Here is a 22,707-nt window from a genome sequence, read left to right as displayed (position 1 = left end):
ATTTTCACTGTATATTCCAACACTTTTTCTTACTTTTTTATTATCTAAGCCACAAGGAGTTGACCTTGGGTTCAGAGGACATTTATTGACTAGGAAGCACTAAGTATTAAGCTTTCCTGTGGCAAAAATGAGTAAGGAATAGATTAGAAGCCTCTCCCTTTTCTTAAGCTTTTCTACACTGATACAGCTCACAACACTAGGAAGGTCACAGATAACTGTAACTGCCTGATGGACAGTGTGCCACATCCACAGATCTCCATTTCCAGAGGGGTTTTACTGCTCTGATATTAATGGTCACATTTAAATTGAAAAATGAAGTGCCACCAATCACACTAGCAATGGTTTAGTTCTGCTTCAAGTGCTTCAGTCGTATAACCAGGAGTAAAAATTGGCTGGGTCATCCTTTAGATGAACACAGAAAATTGTAGCCTGCTGGGCTGCAGCTAAAAAGAAACCTCAGAGCAAAACGAGATCACTACACATTTCAGCAGAACCTCTTCAGATCTCCAATCCCTTTGGCACTTACCCCTCCAGCCTTAATGAGTTTGCGTCTGAATTCCTTGGTGGGGTTGTTGAAAGTCAGTTTCTCACAACGAAGGTGGTTCACAGGTGGATTCCCCTCCAAATTTAAGAACAGGTCGTATGTGAAACAAACCTTTTTTGGCTCCTCCTAAAAACAAGACAGACTTTGGGAAAACGGAAGAAATCTGGCAAGCACCCTATGTCAGAGGAATCAAACAGTCATGTCTGAAAATCCCAAATAAACCACTCAGTGTTGCATTCACAGTTTTTCATCATGAGATCAGAGAGCCAGAAATTAAACTGTTGGTGCCTGAAGTTAACGTACTGTTCATCAGAAACTCAGGCATGGCTTTTCACTGCAAAAGCAACACACAGACAAGGATACTGATTGACAATTGCCTGTTTAAAGCTGTTCAAGTCTTCCTAGGAAAGCAGATTCACAAGCTTTATCCACTATCCTGTTTTCACCGAAATTCAGATCTTATCTCCTCTGGGAAGCAACTGAACTATAAGCATCAATATTAAGAAAAGCATAATCCTTTACCCAGAGAAAGAACAACTTCTGAACTCACAGGATCTCTGTGGGTACTGAGAAAAGATTAAATGCAATGGTAAAAGGATGACTTGTTTTGTAAAATCCTTTTCAATATGCATATTGCAGAGGCTGAATGGGAAGATATCCTAGGCTTTTGAACTTTCCAAGGGCACTTTCACCGAAGAAATCCCGAGTTTGTATGCATATTGGGGATCATCTGCGCCTCACTGGTTTTGTTCCACCTGCTGCAGAAGCACAGGAAACACTCTGCATTTGCAGTACAGAATGGAAGAAACCTCTTTTTTTTTCTCCCAAAATCGCAAATATTGCATACTGCTTGTGTATAACAAATATCAATAGCACATTTCCTGGCATTATCTCACACTCTGCATTTCAAGATGAAAACTCAAAAATGTGGCAAAAGAGACTCTCCTGAAAACCACACAGATCCTTACAGTACATTCAGTATTTACATGAATGCATCCCACATGCCTCATTCAATGCGCAACATCAAGCAGCTGCACAGCAGTCTTCTCCACAATTCATATCCAGCAGCTTGATTTCCTGGTGTAGTTGCATTGTTGTATGGGAACAGACGCCGCAGGCTTCTAGGCCAAGCCATTAGATTTGCTGAAAATAGGTTGAAGCGTCAAATGGCTTCAGACCACACTGATTCCTGCTGTTCGCTTGGTGGATACTAACATCGCTAAAGAAGCCATTTCTTGTACAAACTATAGCTCTAATAATAAAAAGTGTGGTAACCACACCTGGTTTACATCAAAATCAGTGCCCTAAGCTCAGCCAGGAGCCAAGGTTTTGGGTTCTAACTCCCCAAACAGGGAAAGGCAGAAATCTAAGCAGACACGTACAATAGAAGAGTCTCACATTAACAAGGAAGAACATGCTACCAACAGGAGGGTCTTCAGACCCTCTTTTGGAAAAGTCCTGAAGAATCCACACAGCCTTGAAAGGGTTCAACGTCTACTGAAACTGATGAATGGGAAGAAAAAGAAAAATACTTGCAAAATACACTGCCTTGTCATTTTCCTCTTTTCTATGACCATTCTCATTAACTGAATCATTAGCGAGCTCTGCATGTGCATGCTTACACTGGAGTTCAAACAGCAGCTGTAGAGGGTCCCTCAATGTCTAATAAACTTAAATGAAGGATGAATAGAAATCCAAATGTGGCCTAAGAACAGTTTCAAAAATGCTCTTTCTAGTTTACAACACAGAGTAAATTGATCTTGGGGTGTATTAGCAAAAGCAGACTTTACTCATAGTGTTACACCATCACATTATCAGACCTCTGCTTTGGCATTTGCCTATTTGCTTTCAGAGCAGAAGGGCAGCAGATTCCTGTTCCTTTTATCTTACATATCCCATTTTTTATATGGATTCAAAAGCAGAGAACCTCCCAAATATTTATCATAACTACTGAAGAGCTTCCACTTTCTGTAAAATTAAGACAGTTTTTCAACGTGATTTTTTTGCCAACTCAGAGATCACGACTGCCCTGGGAACCCAGCCCTAGCCAAGTACCCTGATCATTAAAATATCCTTTGTATTGCCTCAGGCCATCAGAAGCCCCCCACCCAAGTGAATAGTTAAGATTACAGCACTCCTAAAAGAATGAGTACAAAAGTCTCAAAGCAAAAAGCTGCAAATAAACATTCTTTCCTTTACTGCCTTCACTGACCAGCTAATGATTACAGCTCAAGACACTCCAAAGCTTAATCCATCCGGTCCTCCCTAAAAGGTTCTTCCCTCCAAACAACCACCAAGGGGGGTGGAGGGGTGGGAAAGAAGCCAGGGGGGTGGGAAAGAGGAAAACCAAGGAAAATATCTCAGTTGACCTGAACCTACACATCCTCTCACTTTAAATGGAAAGCTACACTGAATTCACAGTGCCACACTTCAAAGCTTTTCTAAACAACACGGGATCCACACATCCTGCGCTTGGAGTTGTGATAAAGCACAGGTACTTTTTCACCCACGAACTCGGGGCCAGGGAGTCTGATCGCATACTGCAACACCACTTTACGTACTCCTGCTAGAGCAGCAACTATACTCACAAGCCAGGGTTTATTCTTAGATGATTCCACTTTGTGATATTCAACCCTTGACGTCAGCAAGTACAACTGAAGAGGGGACTTTCTGTGGATATTTTGTTGCTCTCTGAGACCACAAGCTTTTCTAAAGGGCCTTACACCCAGGAAAGGCTTTAGAAAGGATGGATCATACCCATTTCTAACCGGTAGATATTGCGGCTATTCAGATTAAAATGCAATTTTTAATTGGTCGATTTTGACATGAAATGGTTAACCTGGTATGGGATCTCTCAGCACGCCACCTTAGAACCTGAATTTGTATCTGCCCCTTAAACCTCAGGATGCCAGAGAAGTAAACTGGAAGCGCATACAACAAAGCTAGGGATGAGCTTTTATTTGCAGCTGCTGTAAATTCCCCTCCCTCCAGTGAATCCCCCTACTCCGCCTCCTATCTCTAAAGCCGAGGACATTACACTTCATTTCTACTGTTTTCCAGCTTCCTGTCTGCACTGACTACCACTGCACTGTTACAAACACTGGAGTGGCTTTATTTTTCTCCTGAGTTCTGAAGCAATGGGTTAAAGTTCTTTTGGCACTTTTTGTAATATGAGGAATTTTTCAAAGTCTTTTGTTAAAATTTCCTTGTCCTGTTTTTAAGGCAGGGTGTGCCCTTTGCCACTTAACACGAATCAAAAGAATTTCACTGGTAGCGTGCGCATAAAGCTCATACATCACTTTTAGAAAGCCATAAAATAAAATTATCTACAAAAATCTAGCACACCAAGGAAGCAGACTCATGGTTATTCAATAACTATAACATCTAACACTACTTCCCTTTTGCCATAGATCCAGCCTGACAGAGTCATTTATCCACAACTGGTCCATAATGTCTGTATAAATGAAACCCCCTTTCCAGGCTTGTACAACCCGTTTGACTAGTCTTCCACCCGGCTTCCACACAGGACATTTATAAGTGAATAGCCCAATATTACTTTTTTTTTTTTTTGAAGTAGCCTTACGTTACACTCTGCTAACAAGTCCATGAAGCACCCCTTATCTTTTTTGAGATTCCACAGCGTTAAGTAAAAACAGAGAACAGCATTTTGGGACTTTCCTCCATCTGAAACCTATTACTTAGTTTGGAAAGTTAGGAAAATATACTCATTGCTCAAAGACAAGCATTTAATAACCTACCAGCTCTTACACACGGTATGATGCTGTCGTGGCCAGTAAAGCTGCTATGTTTGACAATGCTTCCTTGCCAGGCACTGCAATCTATTCAGCATATGGAGATGCCTATTGATATGCCACACTGAATGGCTACTGAAACACACACAGCCTAGGTGTTTTGGCCAGGAAAGCACTCTGCTCAGATAGATGAATGGGTAAACGGGTAATATGTATTAATTTATGACAGAAAAAGGTAAGAAAAGATTCACCACAGCAGCAGCAGCGCAAGAGAAAGTGCAGCAGTTTTGGTAAGTAAAGTGACACAGAGCAGATCTAAAAAATGTGAGCAACAAATGCTTCCGCTTAAAGGCCAGACAAAACGACAAGTTTTACTCCTTCCACAACTTTCTGCAACACTGAATAAATGCTAACAGGTTAAATTACTCCCCTTTTTCTCAAACATGTGCAGACCCTGCCCCAAAACCACAGCAACTTGTAAAGTAAATTCAAATGCCTCATGCAAACACGGGCTCTTCAGCAGCCTTCCTGAGGCATATTTCACAAGCCAATACCTCCCTGATGGCACAGTCCTGACACACAGTTCTAATTGATCTCCAGTTTCACCTATCCTGCCATATGTGCAACCCACATACAATGTCTCCACCGAGCCCCTACTTTGATACACAAATAGTTTTTCCCTTCTCCAATATTTTTCTTTGTATTTTATATATCTCACACCTACAAATATTGCAGAAAGGGTAAAATAAACATGTCTTTATTTTGAACCTAACTGGAAAAATCAAACCAATCTTTCTGCTTTCTTTGCTTATCTCCCTTTTCACTAACAGAAAAAGCCCAAGTTACATGTATCCATTATGTAAATACTGGAAGCCTTTTATCTCTAGCACTGAAATTGGGAGGCAGTATCTGTAAAGAGACTTTAATACAACATCTTATCCATGTTACATTAATGTCATCTGCCTTATATCAGAATAGCATGAAAGTATACTGGACCTTTTGTTGGGGGGGTGCGCGTGTGATCTAGTTTGATTAGGATGTAAAAAATGTAACAGGGGATGAATACCAAAGTCATACCTGTATTACAGCCTCCAGATTACAACATACACCACTATGAGAGACGTATTTGGAGACAACAATGAGGCCATGAAAAAACCCTCGAGACTGTAGAAATCAAGAGGGGAGAGGGAAGGGGAAGAGCAGTAGAAAAACAGCAATGCATTTATTGTACCCAGTTTGTATTGATTCAAGCACCAGAAGCCACTAACAGCAGCCCTCATTACAGGAACACAAAGGATTTAAAAATAAAAATAGCCTACTAACATTCTCAGTCCAACAATGCCAAATGATCCACTATCATTAGTCAACTCTGCTTTCAAAAGCTTTATCATTGAACCTGCTGAGACCCTGCCATTTGTTTTTCAGGTTCAGTTGCAGAGGCAAAGGCTCTAGCAGACCACCAATATCTAAAGAGACTGCAAGTCCTGTGGCCTGCGCAGACCACTGCAACTCTCTAGAAAGCCTGGAGATACAAACTGTCCAGGCTCACAGCAACACTCAAAATGCATATTCTGTGATTCAAATGACAAGACTGAGAAAGCACCTACTTACTGAGGAACTGAATTACAGCACTGGAAGGACAAACACGTACCAACAAGGCATAACTATGTTCACAGAAGAACAAGCTCTTGCACCTTTTTTTTAATATTCTGCTGACACTTCCCTGTCTGACAGAAAGGCACCAAAAGCTTCAGTGGGGCCAAGAGCACTGACTCTCCTACTCCAAACAGGCAACAACAATAACAAAAAGAGAGTACTCCAACACAAAGAGTTAATGGGCAGTTTTATGCAAAGTTGCCAAAAAAAATAATAATAATCCCTGATGAAGCCCATTAAAACCATTTTTAAGCCATTCTTAGTAAAACTGTTCCTTAGCACTGAACAGGCCCGTGTTTCTTTAGCCAAAGCAAAGAGTACACTGGCTCCGACAACCACTATTTATCATCCTAGTAACAAATTAGAACAGGGAAAGGAAACTACAAAGAAAGAAGCCTTAAACTGTGGGGGGAAAAAAAATTCCAGCCAGCCACGGCAAAGATCAACCTTCACCGATCAGTTCACCCCCTCTTTAAATCCTTTCTCTTCTCACCTTTACAAAGCTAAACATGCATCGATAAGCAAATCCCACAGCCTTTGCAACTCGTTTCAACTGAGAGAACACACAACAAAAACGTGCTAGAATGTAGGGAGCATATGGCCAGAAAGACCTACCCGATTCCTCCTGCCCAGCCACCTACGGAACACTGCCTTCCACCCAATCCCAGAATCAATCCATAACATCTACTTGAAAAGAGTTATTCAAGGATGAGTCCCAAATGCTGTAATCAGTTCAGGCAAATTCAGAACAATATATGCTCCACACACAACAGCTGATCCCCACCAGTGTCAACAGGTTTACAGAGATCAGAGTGAACATATGGTCTCAAAGTAGTAAAGACTTTTATTTATTTGGTGCTTTAATGTCACATTCTTTAATGCAGGAAGGAGAAAATAGGCTGTATTCTAAGCCTTTGCCACTCTTCCTCCTCCTCCTCCCCAATATTTTTAATTTCTACTGTATCCCAGTCTTTGCTTATTTGTTTTTGCATTTCTATCTTTGCAGAATAATTTTCCTTTTACATTTCCTTCAACTCCACTTACTGAAAATAATCATAGCTCTTAATATTTCAAGATGGCATTATCACCAGGCAATAGCGGTCAGAGGAGCCAAATTCTTCGCATCGTCAGGCAGCTTCTAAGCTTCCTGCAATCATAAGTACCAAGCTTAACTTCCAAATGTGCAAAGAACATTACATTTGCTGACATAAGGACAGAAAAATTACTTTTAAGGCGTAAAAGCAAATTTCAAACAACTTCAGTATAGCTCATGTATTTGAAGCTCATGGTTGAACCTGGGAATGTGTCTCTGTTCAAATGACACGCTGGAAGACAGAAGCTATCATGTTTTCCCTCAGCCGCTGCCTGCCACAAATTAATAATGGGAGGTGCCATCTGAAACTCCTTAATTAGTCAATTTGTCAATCAGCTTAAAAGTGAAAAAGAACTAGTCTGTAATGCATGCAGCTAAAAAAACAGGGCAAAGATTAGTATTTTGAAGATCTGTAATTTTGAAAACAAGCCTGCAACTAAACCTGTTCTGTTTATTTTTCATGTTTCTGAAGACCAAAATGTCAAAACCAAACCGCCTTCTCCTAGATTAACTGCTACTTCCATTGTTTCCACTAAGAACAGAGACCACCTATTTCCCTTATTTATAAAAGTCATCCTATCCCTAATGCTAGAAAGAACAACTATGCAGTCACGTGTTTATAGAAACAATGAGAAGTGATGACCTCGGTGGGTGTGAAACCAAGTTATATTCAGAAGAGCTGCCAGTTCCATATTCTGCAAGGAGCACAGGAATATAAGGGAGGGAGAGAAAGAGAACCTATGAATGCAGACAGTCAATGCAAACAAGTGCATCCACCAAAAAATACAGGAAAGGCAGAAATGAGACAGAAAGACCTGAGGACTTGCGAAGGTCAAAGCCATCAGAGACCTGCAGGGAAAAGGCAAGTGTGAGAAAAGACTGGGTGAAGACAGGAAGGAAAAATAAAAGGTAAGAGTAGAAACAAAACACAGTTCACCCATCACAGTCATTAGAGATTCCCCGTACAATGAATCAGCATGGAAAATTCACATTTTTTGGTCAGAACATAAGGGTAGATTTTGAACCTGAATTAAGCCAACATACCAGTGCAGATGAAGAGTTTCCTATTTCCATCCAAAACCTCAGAAAAGCCACCAGAAGTCAAACTACTTCTAAACTCTTGAGGGCTTTTTCTGCATTCAAGTAGTAGTTTTCAGTCTTTGCCAAAAAGCTGCTTCTATCAACAACTTTCATCCCCAACCCTCTAACTGCCATTTCTCTTCACATCCTTCTGGCTTACCCCACCCACTCAAAAGAAACTTGTGGGCAAAACGTTCCCAGGTTTAGAAAACAAGTCTTCTTGTGGTTCAGTCTCATTATTTGGCTTATTACTCAGACTCATAAAGCGGGGTTAGAGCAATGCGGTAGGCCAAAAAAACAAACTAAAATGTTAATTATTCACAAAATGACACTACCAGGAGAGTACACTGCGCTAGACTGGGGAGAGAAGGAAACAAGAGACAGGTATGTTTGTGGGAGGTACAATGGAAAGGACGCTGGGAAGCCAGACAGAATTCGGTTGTTATACGTGGTCTGCTGTCAACAAAACCCGGGGTAATGGTTTGTGCTCAGAGGGCTGAGGGTGCTGCGGGTGAGAGCATATGTTACAGTGATGCGGCTTAATGGACAAATTCTTAGTTTATCTAGGTTCCCTCTTAGGGATAATAAGCAAAGCAAATTCTTTTATTATTTAAGTAGTAATCAAAGCCAGAAAGAGTCATTATTCATGTTTAACAAAACAATTTAACTGGATCTGAGTTAATAGGAACACAAGTGCCCAAATCCCTATTTTCATAACCTTCTTCAAGTCATGTAGCACGTGACCTCTGCGGTAAGACTTCAAGCAAGCAATAAATCCCAAATTTTAACCTTCATATACTTGTTGGCAATGCATCTTAAGATTTAAAATATTTAGTGTTTTCTTTTTGGAAGAGTACTGAATGAGAACAACAATCCTTTTAACATAGCTGTAAATACTCGTCCTATGTATGCAAATGTTTGTCTTGGGCCTATACAGATTTTATACCTGTGTAGTAAATTTAATAAGACTGCAAATAAAAAAAAATTTAATATATTGCCAGTTAACACAGTATTTACAAATTTTTACAAATAAGTGTTTTATGTTTTACTTCCCCATTTACATAAAATATCTTAAACCACTTTAATACTATCCATACTAAGGAAGGTTGTTACAAGTGGTACAATCCCTTGTTCAGAATCTCTGTGACCATTGACTGTCCTGATATTACCTTTCTACACAATTCCATTTCTGCCAAAAGCTTTCTTTGAAGTCTGGCAGGAGCTTCCAACTCCCAGTTAAATTCTATTTATTAGACTAATAAAAAACACACACATAAAACAGTCACATAATTTAGAGTCTTTCTGTCAGGCAGTTTCAGGCTCTGGCACAGCTCAAAACAATTAGAAGACCAGAAATCAGATTCTACCTTATTTTTGAAGTGCACTTCAATAGGCATAATGAAGCCTGCGTAGCCAGACTCCTCCACTTTGTAAGGGGGCTCCTTGCACACTGAAAAGAGAACAGACAAATGTTAACTTTGAATATAATGCAGCTTAATTTGAGCCAAAAAGGAATTACAAGATGAGTAATAGGCCTCTGACAACTCAGGACACATTTAAAACACTGACCTTTGTGGGAAAAAGAAAAACCAAAACAAAATAAGATGGTGGTCACAAGCTTAGTTAAGAACATGAAAATCTGTTCTTAGCTCCTCCCATGGAAAGGAAACATAAAACACTCCATGCCAGAGTCTCCCGCAATTCTTCCCCCTCTTTTGCAGTGAGATACAGTTACATTTCTGTGCTGTTCCACAACAATGCAAACCGCCTGCTAAAGCTGTCTTGCGAAAAAAGGGGAAGACCTAAAAGGTGGGAATTGGAACAGTACAGAAAGGTAACGTTTACTTTGATTCTCATATTTATTAATCAAAACACTATATACCATGCAAGCGGATTATTTTTTTTCCTTGAAATGCTCTCCTGCAATGCTCAATCTTCATAATTACGTAACGACCATACTACCAGCCGCTTCATCCAAACATCATAACAAACCTGAAGGGCAGGTAAGCACTGCCATTTATTTAACATACAAGGAAATGAAGAAAGGTTAAACAGTTTGCCACTAAGGTCACAGGGCTGCTTACTGCAGAAACATCAATTACAAAAGTTAATTGCTTTAAGAAATTCATCTGCATGCCTCCTGCCTCAGTTCCCCCTGTCCTACTACCTATGCTACCGAATCCTTCCTGTCACCTACCACTGCATTTCAGTATAGCAACAGCAGAGCTGAAGGATTCTCAAATCATTTATTTGGCCATGGCATACTTCTACATAACAGCTGCCAGAAGAAACATGAGACGAACACAAATATTCTCCCTCTCAGGAACCGGATGCACTTGCTTGTAATTTATGCACTACAATATATGTAAATAAAGTAAATTAAGTAATTAGAGGAATTCAGTGCAAATCTTTTTACTTTCTCTAAAGAATTCCAAGCAATTAACATGACTAGGAAACTACCTCAGACCTAAAAGGCACACAAATTATTTTCCTTTAATGCAGATATATTATCCCCAGCTCTAAATCTACCATCATTAAGGTGCTAGAAAGCAGTATTCAAAATTCAATTGTGAAAAAAGAGCATATCTAAAAATAATAAAAATCTCTAGACTCACTTTAACTTGAACTTCATACAAGAACCCTATCGTTCAGGGGAAAAAGCCCAAAACCAAAGAACAGTGCCAATATGGCAGCAGGAATCTTAAGACTATCTGCCAAGCAGCCTTTGTTCCTTTGCTGCTGTATTCTAACAAATTAAAATTACTACACAAGCAATCTGCTAGTAGCACAAGCCTACCTTCACCCGTAGCTTCTGCTCCAAGTAAGAGCGAACCATCTGAAGAAACCCTTCAAACAAATCTAGAAATAGTATGCATATGTCATACCATTTACGCACAACCCAGACACACTTTGGTCAAAAGCAAGCTGGCATTATGAGCAAGCTTAAGAAAGCATGCAAAACCTAGAGATCAGAAAAAACCTGTCTCTTTAAAGGTAGATGATACGCAATAGACTGCGCAAAGACCACGTACTATCCCAACACAGTTGTTTGTAAGTCAGTAATTGCACCAGATGACAAGAATTACAGCACAGCAGATTGTAACTTTTATCCTATAAATTAGCTTTCAGCTCAGGACTGCACTTGCTTATCATACATCAGTTTTACCACATCAATTTGAAGGAGATGATATTAATACACAGACTAGATTCACATCCTCATGAGCTGAACACCTTTGAGTTGCTTTCCACTGTGGACTCTCATGAACAGCCCATGTAGCAGGTAGTCCTAAGACATCCTGTGTGACCAGCAGATTTCCAGAGAAATATTTCAATTAACATTACACAGTAACTTACAGCAATACTATTAGGCAGCCAGCATTCCTTGTAATGCTACATAACAGTAACACTGCAGATGTAGTTACACAATCTTAAGCAGATCTAACTGTGCTGCTGCCCAAAAGGGCAATTCCTGCTCCTCCACCTCAGCTATGCGTTCCTGCTGCCCCGTGCCAAGAATAAGGTTCACATTGCTGCACAGAGAGCAAAGAACAGACCCAGCAGACAGTAACACTACAATTTGTACACTATCCCCATCCATGCTGACAGCACAGTGCTCACACAGAGACGTGCGGCTGCAATGTACGTATGTATACAAGCCCAGTATTTGAACATCTCTCACCAATCACATGCCTCCAGTCTTTGTTGGGAAATATTAACAAATCAAACCCATCTTTCCCATTTAGTAACCTGAATTATATTCTGCTGTCACTAAATGTCTTGAGAACTTTCATGTACTAGAGCCTAAATAAGAGAAAGCATCTCACCTCCAGCCCTTTCATCAGAAGAAAGGTCCCATTCTCCCTGACCTTCCTCAAACAAAGACAGTAAAGGTTAAAGCTGAAATGCACGCAATGTACATTTTGCTCCTCTTTAAGAAGTTAATTTTACTGAAAAGTGACAGTCCAAGCCAACCTTGACTTGCACAATGCCCTTTCGTACAGAGAAGGCCTAATAACACATCTTCAAAAATGCACTCACCTCGCTTGGGTTTTGGGAAGCTCTCATGTAGCCGAAAGACCACCCTTTCCACAAAATGCTGGATGTCACATTGCTCCGGGCCACGGACAAACACCATCCAGTCATGAGTAAACCCTTCAGTGGTGGGCTTTTTCCGCAGTTGGGCTCGGTGCCCCAGCTCCAATTTCACTTGAACTGTGCACTGTTTTAGGACAGAGGTAAGACCATAAGGAAAATGAAACAGCTTGCGTGTTATGCATAATGCTAAGCCCCACCGACAGAAGACACTGGATCACCGTAGGGGAGGAATACAACAGCCTCCACAGAGAGGTTAACTCATACTGAAAAGTACAATGTTATCAACAGAAAACGTATCATAAAAATAGCTCCTAGCACCACTTCATACCTATTTTCTTCCTAATATTAGCATTGCAGAGAAAACAGCTTTAGAAGAGGGATAGGTTTATCTGCCTCCCTTATCATCTAAATTGTCAGCAAAGTCCCAATTGTGGAATCTTTATTTCTAGAAAGTGTCAGAGACAGAACTTGATGTTCACAGCTTAAAGAATTCACAGCACTGACAGAAAACTGATCTTAAAACTGGAAAAATTAGATCATGAATTGGGGGTTTATGATATTTTCTAGAATATGTAATCCATTAGAATAAAACTACAATGCTCTCTGTATTCTTTTAAATACATTTTATTAACACACTTTCAAAGACCAAGTCAACATACAGCATGCTGGCACAACATCCAAGACTAAAATGACCTAATTCTGCTTTGCACTCCCGAATCCTACTCTCATCATTGAATAACAGAGAAGGTGTATTCAACGTCTCACTCAAAGCACAAAAACCCCATTAAATGTCTTAAAAAACAGATTAAATTAATTGTGAAGATCCACGCATTATTGCGGACTTCACAGTCAGAAGAAAGCAAACAAATTAAACAGATGTAAGAGGAAAGGCAAACATGATTCAGACACAAGTTAAAGCAAGCAAATCTCAGGGCAAGATTTGCAGAGACAGGGAATAACACCTAAGGTATCCAACTAATTACTAATTTTGTGTATATATGTTATACAAACTAGACTAGCACCACAGCTATCTCAAACTCAACCTACCCAAATCCAGCTTCAGCAACTGGAAGCTTATAAAAAAAGGGGCCAGTTTTAGTCCTTACCTCCTTCTTCACCTAAGACTTGAAAACAGGTGTCTTGTTCTTTCTGGCAGGTTTCAATTACCATTGGGAAAGGCAACATTATTTGTCATTACCAGTATTACAGGTGGATACAGAGCCAAACCTGAGGGCATGATGTTAGACAATGAACATGGAAAGAGAAAGCTTCCCAAGCTCTAGACAAATGTTTAGGAAAAATATTATCCTCATTTTCCCACTGAGGAACTGCAACAAGGAGTATGACCATGATTAACGCTCAAAAAAACATTTTGCTTCTCCAACCTGACATTTTATGGGAACGTGGTTTTTTAGAACATCGTTAACACTTTATGAAAAAAACACAAGTCACTCAGTCTCAGTATTCTTTTCTTTGTAAAAAGATCACACAGGAGGTCTAGAGAGTACCAGGCATCAAAGCTCGACCTCCCAAATTGTAGCCCAGTTCCAATTTCAACTATAAGCCTTAACACACTCTTTCAGGCCATTATCTTTGCAGCAAAATACCTTCAGCTGACATCCAACACATCAATTCCAAGACTCAGGGACAAACTCATTTAATTCCTTCACCAGTATTATTACAACATTTCTTTAGGTTACCTTCCTCTTCAAGTTCTCTTGGCAGGCCATTTTTTCCCATTCTGCGCTTCATGGCTTATCTACACTAGCTCCATCTCGCTCCTGCGCTAAAAATGAAGATACACTGCTGTCTGTTCTTTCATGTCGAATTAAGGAATTAGAAAAAAAAATGGCAAGGTGTGCTTCACTCAAAGCACTGCAATCTCTCCTACAGTGGAAGAGCATTATGTGGAGACAGTCTGCCTAAATCCTAAGCCCACATAGGAGGGTGCTCGCAGGCCTGCTTTATCTGGGATACTTCCCACAGTGTTCACGCAAGCATTCACATCAACCGAGCCAGTCTGTTCTGCAGCTTCACGTTATCGATTCCATAATTACCCTTTAAATCATGCTACTGTTGCCAGTTACTACCCCTCTTCAGAGAAGTGCAAATGACTGTCAGTCTACAAAATTTGCCTTTCTAGTTGAAACGGCTGAGAAATTTTAGCTGAGAAACAGATGGGACTATGTGGAAGAGAACAAAATTAAAGATAAAAGAGAACTGTTTAACTGAGAGCAAAAGTTGTACTTGCCATACTCCTCACATACCGGTCCAATTAACGATCGCTATGAATTAAACCCGAAGTTGAAACACATTTGAAAATAAGATCTCCCAACATAACACACGTATAAGTTGCTCCACTGAAAATGGAGGGTTTTTTTTTTTTCCCCAAGCGTGTCTCTCAACAAAGGAAAATCAGGATCCTATTCAAACAATTTGTAATAATACAAAGGAGTCTGCTTTTCAACTTCTCAATAAACATTCTGAAGGCTGCTCTGGTTTTTTGTTTGATGTGCTAATTGCCTGAAAGCCGTAACCAGTTTCCATTCACTCTCCTTTGGATAGTTATTCAAAGGATAGTGGGGCTCACCTCCCGAACCTCAGGCTCATAGGTAACCTGTTACCAACCCGCACGCACCCGCACACAAAAGGCCGGAGCCAGCCTGCTCTGCATCACCTCAGGTAAACTTCCAGCATCCATCCCCGCCCGCTGCAGCGCCGCGGCGACCGGCCGCTACCAGCCGGCTCCCCGCCGCCTCCCCGGAGCGGCAATAACTCTCCCGGTGGCATTAACCCTTTGCACGGCGGCTGATGGAGGCAGTAACGCCGGCACCACCCCTCCCCGTAAATAAGCCCGGGCAGGAATTTGCGGGAAATGCTGCTGCCACCCCCCGCCGCGGGCGAGGCTGCAGCGCGGCCGCCCATGAAGGGGCGAGGACTGAGCAACCCGCCCCCCCCCCAAAAAAAAGGGGGGAGGTGTGCCTCCCAAAGGGGGGCGATGCCCTCAACGCCACCGGAGGGAATCACCTCCCCTCCTTCCTCGAAGACGGGGGTGGCCCCCCCCGATGCAAGGCCCCCTCCCCGGTGCACGGGGAAGGGGGGGCAGCCCCTCCCCACGCGTGCCCCCCGCGCGGGGGGAGGGGCGGCGTCGGGGGCCCCACCCCCACGGCGGCGCGGCGGGGCGGGCGCCGCCGCTCCCCTCACCTGATTGTCCATGGCTGGGCGCAGCGCCGCGGGCCCCGTTCGCTCGCTCGCTCCCGCCGGGGCGGTTTCGCTGGCCGGTCGGCGGGGGGGGTAGTCTGTTTCCCCCCCTCTCTTCCTTCCCTCTACGAGCGAAGCCGCTCTCCGTCCCCCCCCCACCCCCCTCCCCGCCGCCTCGGCCGCCGCCGCCGCCTCCTCGGTCGCGGCCCCTCACGGCCCCGCCGCCGCCGCTCGCCTCATTGTGTGTCACTCACAGGCAGCAGCCCCGCCACCCCCCCGGCGCCCGCCCCGCGGAACCGGAAACCGACCCCACCAGAGAGGCACCCGCCCGCCGCCAATAGCTGCGCCGCCTCACGCCTGCAGGCGGGGCTTCCGCCCGGGAGCCGCCGACCATCCCCGCCTCTGCCTGATGGGCAGTCGCTGTACCCAATCGGCGACGGGCAGGCTACCGAGGGGGCGGAGGCAGGGGCGGGGCCCACGCTGGGTCAAGCGGGGAGTGGGAGGCGGGGCGGGTGGTGGGAGGGAGTGGGGCCTCGCCGCCCCCCCTGCCCCCGAGGCGGGCGCGGCGCTGCGGCGCGCTCCTGCCTTGCGGCGTGGCCGGGCTCGGGCCCGCTCCCCGCTCCCCGGTGTCGCTCCTGAGCCTGTCCACGGCCCCCTGGAGTGGCGCAGCACAGCTGGCACTGGCACCAAGCGCTTGGGCCTCGTGCGCCCTGGCCGCGCCAACCCGCCCCTTTTCCCTCCCTCGGCCCACGCTTCCCCGCCGCTAGCGGCAGCGAATCTCACCCGTTTATTAATTTCCTACACGAATGAGCTGAGAACAAGGGAAACCACAGCTCCCAGTACAGCGGACACGGCAGTCTAGAATGGCTGGGCAGGGCTGAGCCTTGGCTGGGGAGGAAGCTGGCGGCACTGCTCGCCCTCGGTTCTCCTTGTTCTCCTTCAGCCTCTCTCCTTCCTTCTCATATTTTCTCCATCTCTGCCCCTCTCATTTTCCCCTCACTGTTCTTCATTTTCGTTCAATGCCCCCCCTTTTCCCTCTTTAGCCATCATTTCTTCTCAGTTTCTCTCCTTTTTCCTTGTTCTCCTCGTTTCCTCTCGCTTTCCTTCATTCTCCTGCATTTTTTCCTTGCTCTCCCTTGTTTCCTCAGCTGCCTTTAACTCTCCCTCATTTTCTCGCATTTCCCCCTCACTCTCCCTCATTTCCCCGAGTTTCAATTTTTCCCTCAGTCCCCCTTATTCTCCCCAAGTCTCCTACATTTTCCCTGTTTCAATTTTTCCCTCATTTTCCACAGTCCCCCTCAATTTTCCCCTCAGTTTCCCCCATTTCCCCTTTAGTCTCCCTCATTTTCGCCGTTTCCTCATTTTTTCCCCTCAATCCCCCACATTTTCCCTCAGTCTCCCCCATTTCCCCCTTACACCCCCTCATTTTCCCCCTCAGTCCCTCACATTTTCCCTCGGTTTCTCTCTCCCCTCGGTGCGGTGCCCCTCATTTCCCTCTCAGCCCCCCTCATTTTCCCTCAGCCTCTGTTTCCCCCTGCGGCTCCCTCACTCTCCCCTCGGTCTCTCGCCTCCCCCCTTTGTCCCTCACCTTCCCCTCATCCTCCCGCAGCTCCTCTCGCCTTCCCGCGCTTCCCCTCCGCCCGCAGCCCCCGGGCCCGGCCCGCCGCGCTGCCCGCCCGCGGCCGCGCCGCGATGGAGCCGGCGGGGGAGCGGGGTGTTCGCGGCGGGGGAAACAATATCTCGTTTTCTGGTCTGTAGCGGGAGGCATTTGCAATGCAAATGGGCCCAGGGATTCCTTCAGTGAAGCGGTGGCTATCAGCCGCAGGCTCAGCTGGGTGACGAGCCCGGAGGTCACTGTCCTGGCTGAGAAAGGAGCTGCTGGCTGCGGCGGAGGCAGCATTAAAAGCCGCCCGCCCTGCAAACGCGGTTTTCTCAGCACCGCTGCTGACTCGGAGCGTGACAATTTGCATCTGAAAAGTGGGTTTTGTTTACCTTTTCTTCGGGCTCTAAATGACAAGTTATTGCGCTCGATTTTGTGAGCCTTAAATTAACGCGGGACTGTCTTTACAAGTGCGATTTGTGACTGTTTCTGAGCAAATTTTCTTTTAGGTGCAAGGCAGAATTTTTTTCTTCGCGCAACTTTCTTGTTTGAAATAGTTTGTTGATCTCTGTAAGGCAGAAGAAAAATGCGTGTTAGCCAATAACGTGTGTGTTGCTAACTGATAGCCACAGGCAAGGATTAATCGGTTCCCAAATCATTCTAAAGAGCCAGTTTACCTCATCAACCTGATAGAGGATATTAGTAAAGCAAAATGCTTAATCGCTTCAGTTGGCAACAACAACAACAAAAAAGAGCCTGATTTGGATTCTTTTAAGTGCTCCAGTTTTAATTTTCCATGTTTCTGTCTGATGCAGTCCCAAGAGACATCTCCTCGGACAGTCTCTTTTCTTCTCCATTGAGGCAGGGCCTCTTTCTTTGGGAGTTCTCATTGATATCTTTAATTGTGGACATTATTCCCATGCATGCGACTCTTAGATCTAAATCTTTTATTTTCTAACTCCAGTCCTAGCTATTCACTCATAGCCTCATCACAGTCGATGGTCGGTACATGCTCCCAGGCCTGAATCTTTTCTGGAAATGTCTCTTTTCCCAAGTTTGACTCCACTCTTGCTCTGTTGCATTTCCTCCTTGTGCAAGAGATGTTGCTCAGACGCGCAAGACCCTGAACTTTTCCCTTTCCTGAAAAATTGTCTGTAACATCCTCTGAAATAACATCAGAATTTGCTTTTTATTTTAATTCCCATCGGTGACAAGTTTTCTGCGCCTTTATTTTTGCCTCACCTGGTGTTAATGGTTGTTTCCATGCTCTACCAGTGCAGGACTGGGACTGCCCTCCCTCCACAGCACGCCTGTGTTTACTTCTGCTAGTTTGGACCCAAGTTGCTCCTCCAGCTTTCAGCTGTGACCTGGGGTGAGATCTGAACAAGGACTTTGACACTTCCAAGTCAAGGATGGGAAACCCAGAGCAGGCGCCTGAGCTTGCACAGCACCTCAGGTAAGCAGTCTAGTACATGGTCATTAAACTGCATTAGACTGAAGAAGTTGGGATGCCCCATTCAGAGAAAGCACATTATATTGATGCCTGCTCCAAGCCAGCACCCCACGGCTCTGTGCTGGGACGTGAAGTGCAAGTGGATTCGTTTAAAATGTGCTGGGGTAGCTTTTTACATTCAACTGCGAGAATACTCAAGCAGAGAAATTCCTATAACCAGCCTTTGCTCCTCTAGCTGTTCCCAGCTCTGAACAGTTTCCAGCCCAATGACTGATCAAGCTTACCCCTGTTTTTCTTTTCAAGCTCCCCACCCTGCAAAAAAAACAATCACAGCCAAGGGTAGAAAATTTGCCAGGCTCTGTAAGAGTGCGTTGGGGGTTTCAGGTGCTGGGTAGTGCTGGGGAAGGTGTAGCCAGCAGTCATTCAGGCTCCTCCAAACTTCTAATTTTGCAGGGACATCTCAAGCTAACGAGCTGTCAGCTGAGTGCCTTCGCACCCAAGGCAGCCGTGGGCTGAGCTCCTGTTTCTTTATATCTATTCCAGCAACTTCTGGGTTTTGCAATAAGCGTCTGCAAATCCAATTAGCGTCTTTCTTTGTGGCACTGTATGCTGGCAGAGATCTGCTGTGTTGCTGCCATCTACAGTAGGGCCAGTGCCAATGGATAAGAAACAGGTCTTATTTGCATATTCAAATATGCAAATCATCCATGACAGCTCTCCCTAATTTTTGTTTGGACTTTTTTATTTTTCTTTCCAGAGTCTTGCTTCAAAGATCCTTGTCTTGGACTGAAAGGTGTGTGTTTAATCTGGCTTGGCCCACGGTAGGGGACTATGCCAAGAACTGGTTCTGTCTCCTGGGAGTTGGGGATGGTGGAAAATAAAGTGGAAAGAAGACTTTGTGCTGCACTTTTCCTGGTCTTGGCCAGGTAAACGCAGTGATAGGAAAGATTTCTGGGGTGTTTCCCCCAGCACAGGCTAATCTATAGTCCTGGGAAGGTGGAACACATCCTTTCTTTTTCCTGCTGGACCACACCATCCGTGGCTGCTTTAGAGGCCAAACCTGGCTGTTCTTGGGGAGCGTGAGTGAAGGAGGCAACAACCGGAGTGTTTGAGAAGAGCTGCATCCTACTTCTTTGGTGGGAAAAGTCATGTCGTGTATGAGATGGGACAGTGCAGCCCATGCTCGGGTGTCCACAGACACCACCTGGGAGAGATGTCAGAAGTGCTCCTCCAGGCACCTCTCCTCCCTCTTCCTTGGCTCCCCTTCTCTGCAGGAACACAACACTGACACCACACACCCCAAACACACACAGACCCTTACCCCCCCTGGCAGCCCCCTAAGACAATCCCAATTTCCATGCAACCCATGATACCCAAATCACCAGCCTCCAAGCAACTTCTCTCAGTTTGCAGCAAAAGTACTGTCCTGTGGGCATCGCTCGTCGGGATGGTTGACTGTACATCAGCTGTAAGGCTCTATCGTCAATTTATATGTGCACGTCTGTATGTTTGCGGCTTGCCCTCCTTATCCTTGGAGAAACAAGTTTCTTTCACTATTTTTTGCCATGCATTATTATTTTCTCATTACTAATTTAGTTGCATCTTCCTTGTTTCCGCTCTTGAACTGAAGACCACAGCTTCTGTGGTCAGTCTCTGCTTTGAGTGGCTTGGACACCAGCCAGCCAAGAAGCAAGGCTGTCTCCAGCACTTAAAGAGTCAGGCAGTGTAGAAAAATCAGGATCTTGTAATAGTCCCAGAGACTCAGAGATTAAGGCACAAACCCTGCATTTGAGCAGGGTTTCTCTGAGAGAATACGTGCCTCCACTTTGTGTCCATGTGCAGCATGACTGAGTGGAAAGACCCCCAAGTTCTCTCCAGGACGTAAGTCAGCACCACCTTCTCTTATCAGCTGCAAAGGGATTATAGCGGTCTTCACCTACTTCTGTGAAGCACGTCCAATGAGCCAAGTACTCTGTGGCATTTCCAAGGTGAACATACCTGCAGTTAAAACAAAGAACAAACGATATTCTAGGTAATAAGGGGCAGATCCTGTACTTACCGTGGCTTTGCCAACAACGGTGTCATGTCCTTATGTACAGCCTCAGAATACAGCTTAAACCTGAAGTCAAGAGAGGATTCGGTTTCTCTGGTGGCACCGAGAGGTGCTGGGTGTTGCTTTGGTTTGCATACAGCTGTTGGTGGCCTTTGTTGTCTTTAGTTCATGGCACAGGCTCACTGCAGGGCTTGTTTGTGTTGGCTGCCAGGGAGAAAACAGCACAGGTAGTGACAGTGAGAGAAGCCGTGAGTTCGGCAGCAATGCTTGTTCTGGTGTAGCAGGGCTCCTGGTTTGCTAATCAGCATTGGGATCCCTGCAGGGAAGCATGTTCATTTGAATCAGCTGTTAATCCCAGCAATATTTATTCTTCTAAAAATGATTCTCTTTTGCCTGTTCTCTGCCTTCCTCTCCTTCTCCAGTTCATGCTCCACACTACAGTATTCACAACACATATTTAACACCAGGGAAGTATAGCGAAAGTCCAGATTGTTAATGGCCAAAAACTCTGATTGCCAAAAAGATACTCCTAGCAACTACTAGCTGCATCTGGGAAAAATTAGAGACAGCTTGGAAATTCTTTAGTTCCCTTATTAATGAAGGACTTAGTAGAAAAAAAACCCCACACTGTAATACAGTTTAGCTTATCTAAGTTCTTTTGTGCCTGAGGAAAATCTAAATTATAGCGTACTACAGCTACTGAAAAATGCAAAAGGCTTTTAATGTACAATAACCCTGCAAACCAGAAGGAAGAGGGAAAATTTTCTTAGTAAGTGGGAACACAATGACAATTTATTTTATTCTTTCTGTGTATTTAGTGCTGGTGAAAAGAGCCAGATGAATAGTCACAAATACGTCATGTCCCTTGCAGATGCAAGATGGGCAGCGCAAGCGTCCTCAAACTGCCCCGCCAACGTGCTTCAATTCTGAATGAGAAGGACCAGCTTTCTGGGTGAGAAAGGAGTCTGTCTCTATTCAGTCTCTGACCCCTCTGCTCAAGGCTGTTAATGAAGGGGCCTCATTAACACCAAAGGTGAGGTTGGCATTATAATGTAGCTACTGGTCCACTGCAGGCTGAATTGACACCTATCAATTCATTTTGCCTGGCTATTGAGCAGCCGTCGGATGATGGTACCTTTCTCTTGTACTCTACAGACAGGGGTCAAGTTTGGCCAAGTGATGTAATGGTCTGTGCTGTGCCAAACCTGCCAGCCGGCTGGACCTGCCACGGAGAGCATTGCACAAGCTGGATTTGCCCAGCACTGAATACGAGCTGCTGGTAGAAGTGCAGGCTGGAGAAGATGGGCCCAGGCATCTTATGTGCCCATTGAAGCAAACACAATCACAGTACAATAGGAGGGAGTGAAATTCACTGGTGAAATTTGTGTCTGCTTTGCATGGGGCTTCTTTTGCTTGATGCCAAAGTCATTGAAAGGTGCTCATCTGCATGCTCAGAGAGAGGCCACCTTCTGACTGGTGACTGTCACCCTAGACAGGATAACCGTTAGTCCACTGAAAAATACCAGACGGGGGAAAAAATAGCTTGAAAAATAGGACATGACAGGAGGAGATCAGTAGGGGAGTCTGACCAGCACTCAAAAGCCTGTTCTGAATTGTTTTCTGAATTGTTTTCTGGATTGATGAGTCCAAAAAGCAGGTAGAAATTACTATCCCAGACAAATATACTGTCAGATATAACCTCTCCCAAGGTGTTTCCTAGGGCTTTAATGTAGTAGTCCAGTGGCCACACACTCATGCTTGCCATGTTTCTGAGCATCCTGAGCTCTGGCTCACAAGGTGTAGTGCCTTTTCCTCTCAGGACTGGTCTTCCTGCTATTTCCAACCCCAGTAAGTCAGTTTGGTGGGTTTTAGAGCAACTGGCCATTTCCAACATCAGCAGATACCTACCCAGCCTGGTGGTTTGATCCTCTCTGTCCTCAGAGCAGGTTGTGAGACATCCCAGAGCTGGTGAAGCAGTGCTTCAGAGACTGTAACATTCAAATCAGTATGAATTTCTGATTTTTGTGGATTCTGGGTCAGCTGCTCTCATGACAGATTCCAGCAAAACAGCTTAGTTTTGCTGGAATGGTATGAAATGAGCTTTCACCTGTCTACACAGCAACTGGAGGTGGGGATTGCCACATATGTAAATGTATGCAAACCACCTCTAATCTAGCTAG

The 22,707-nt window shown here is 44.5% G+C and overlaps 1 protein-coding gene and 1 long non-coding RNA gene across 3 annotated transcripts in view; one reads left to right on the top strand and one right to left on the bottom strand.

Annotated features, from left to right (window-relative positions):
* MLLT1 (MLLT1 super elongation complex subunit) overlaps positions 1 to 15,584 on the bottom strand; it is a 32,373-nt gene extending 16,789 nt beyond the window's left edge. Inside the window, exons 1-4 of one of the 2 annotated variants that reach the window (XM_055706914.1) lie at positions 15,425 to 15,584; positions 12,164 to 12,344; positions 9,493 to 9,575; positions 527 to 670 (exon numbers count right to left, since the gene is read on the bottom strand). In XM_055706914.1, the coding sequence (XP_055562889.1) occupies positions 527 to 670; positions 9,493 to 9,575; positions 12,164 to 12,344; positions 15,425 to 15,436 (420 nt within the window). In that variant the 5' untranslated portion in view covers positions 15,437 to 15,584. The remainder of the gene's footprint in view (positions 1 to 526; positions 671 to 9,492; positions 9,576 to 12,163; positions 12,345 to 15,424) is intronic. The other variant, XM_055706913.1, reaches the window with a different exon arrangement.
* Positions 15,585 to 18,248: 2,664 nt separating this feature from the next.
* Positions 18,249 to 21,867, top strand: LOC114014520 (uncharacterized). Its single transcript, XR_003558045.2, has 3 exons — positions 18,249 to 18,477; positions 21,399 to 21,560; positions 21,683 to 21,867. It is a non-coding gene; the product is annotated as an uncharacterized LOC114014520 (long non-coding RNA).
* Positions 21,868 to 22,707: the final 840 nt, after the last annotated feature.

The sequence above is a fragment of the Falco cherrug genome, chromosome 4, assembly GCF_023634085.1.
Source record: "Falco cherrug isolate bFalChe1 chromosome 4, bFalChe1.pri, whole genome shotgun sequence".
NCBI lineage: Eukaryota > Metazoa > Chordata > Aves > Falconiformes > Falconidae > Falco > Falco cherrug.
The sequence above is the reverse complement of the archived record's forward strand: the minus strand, read 5'-3'. Positions and strand labels throughout refer to the sequence as shown.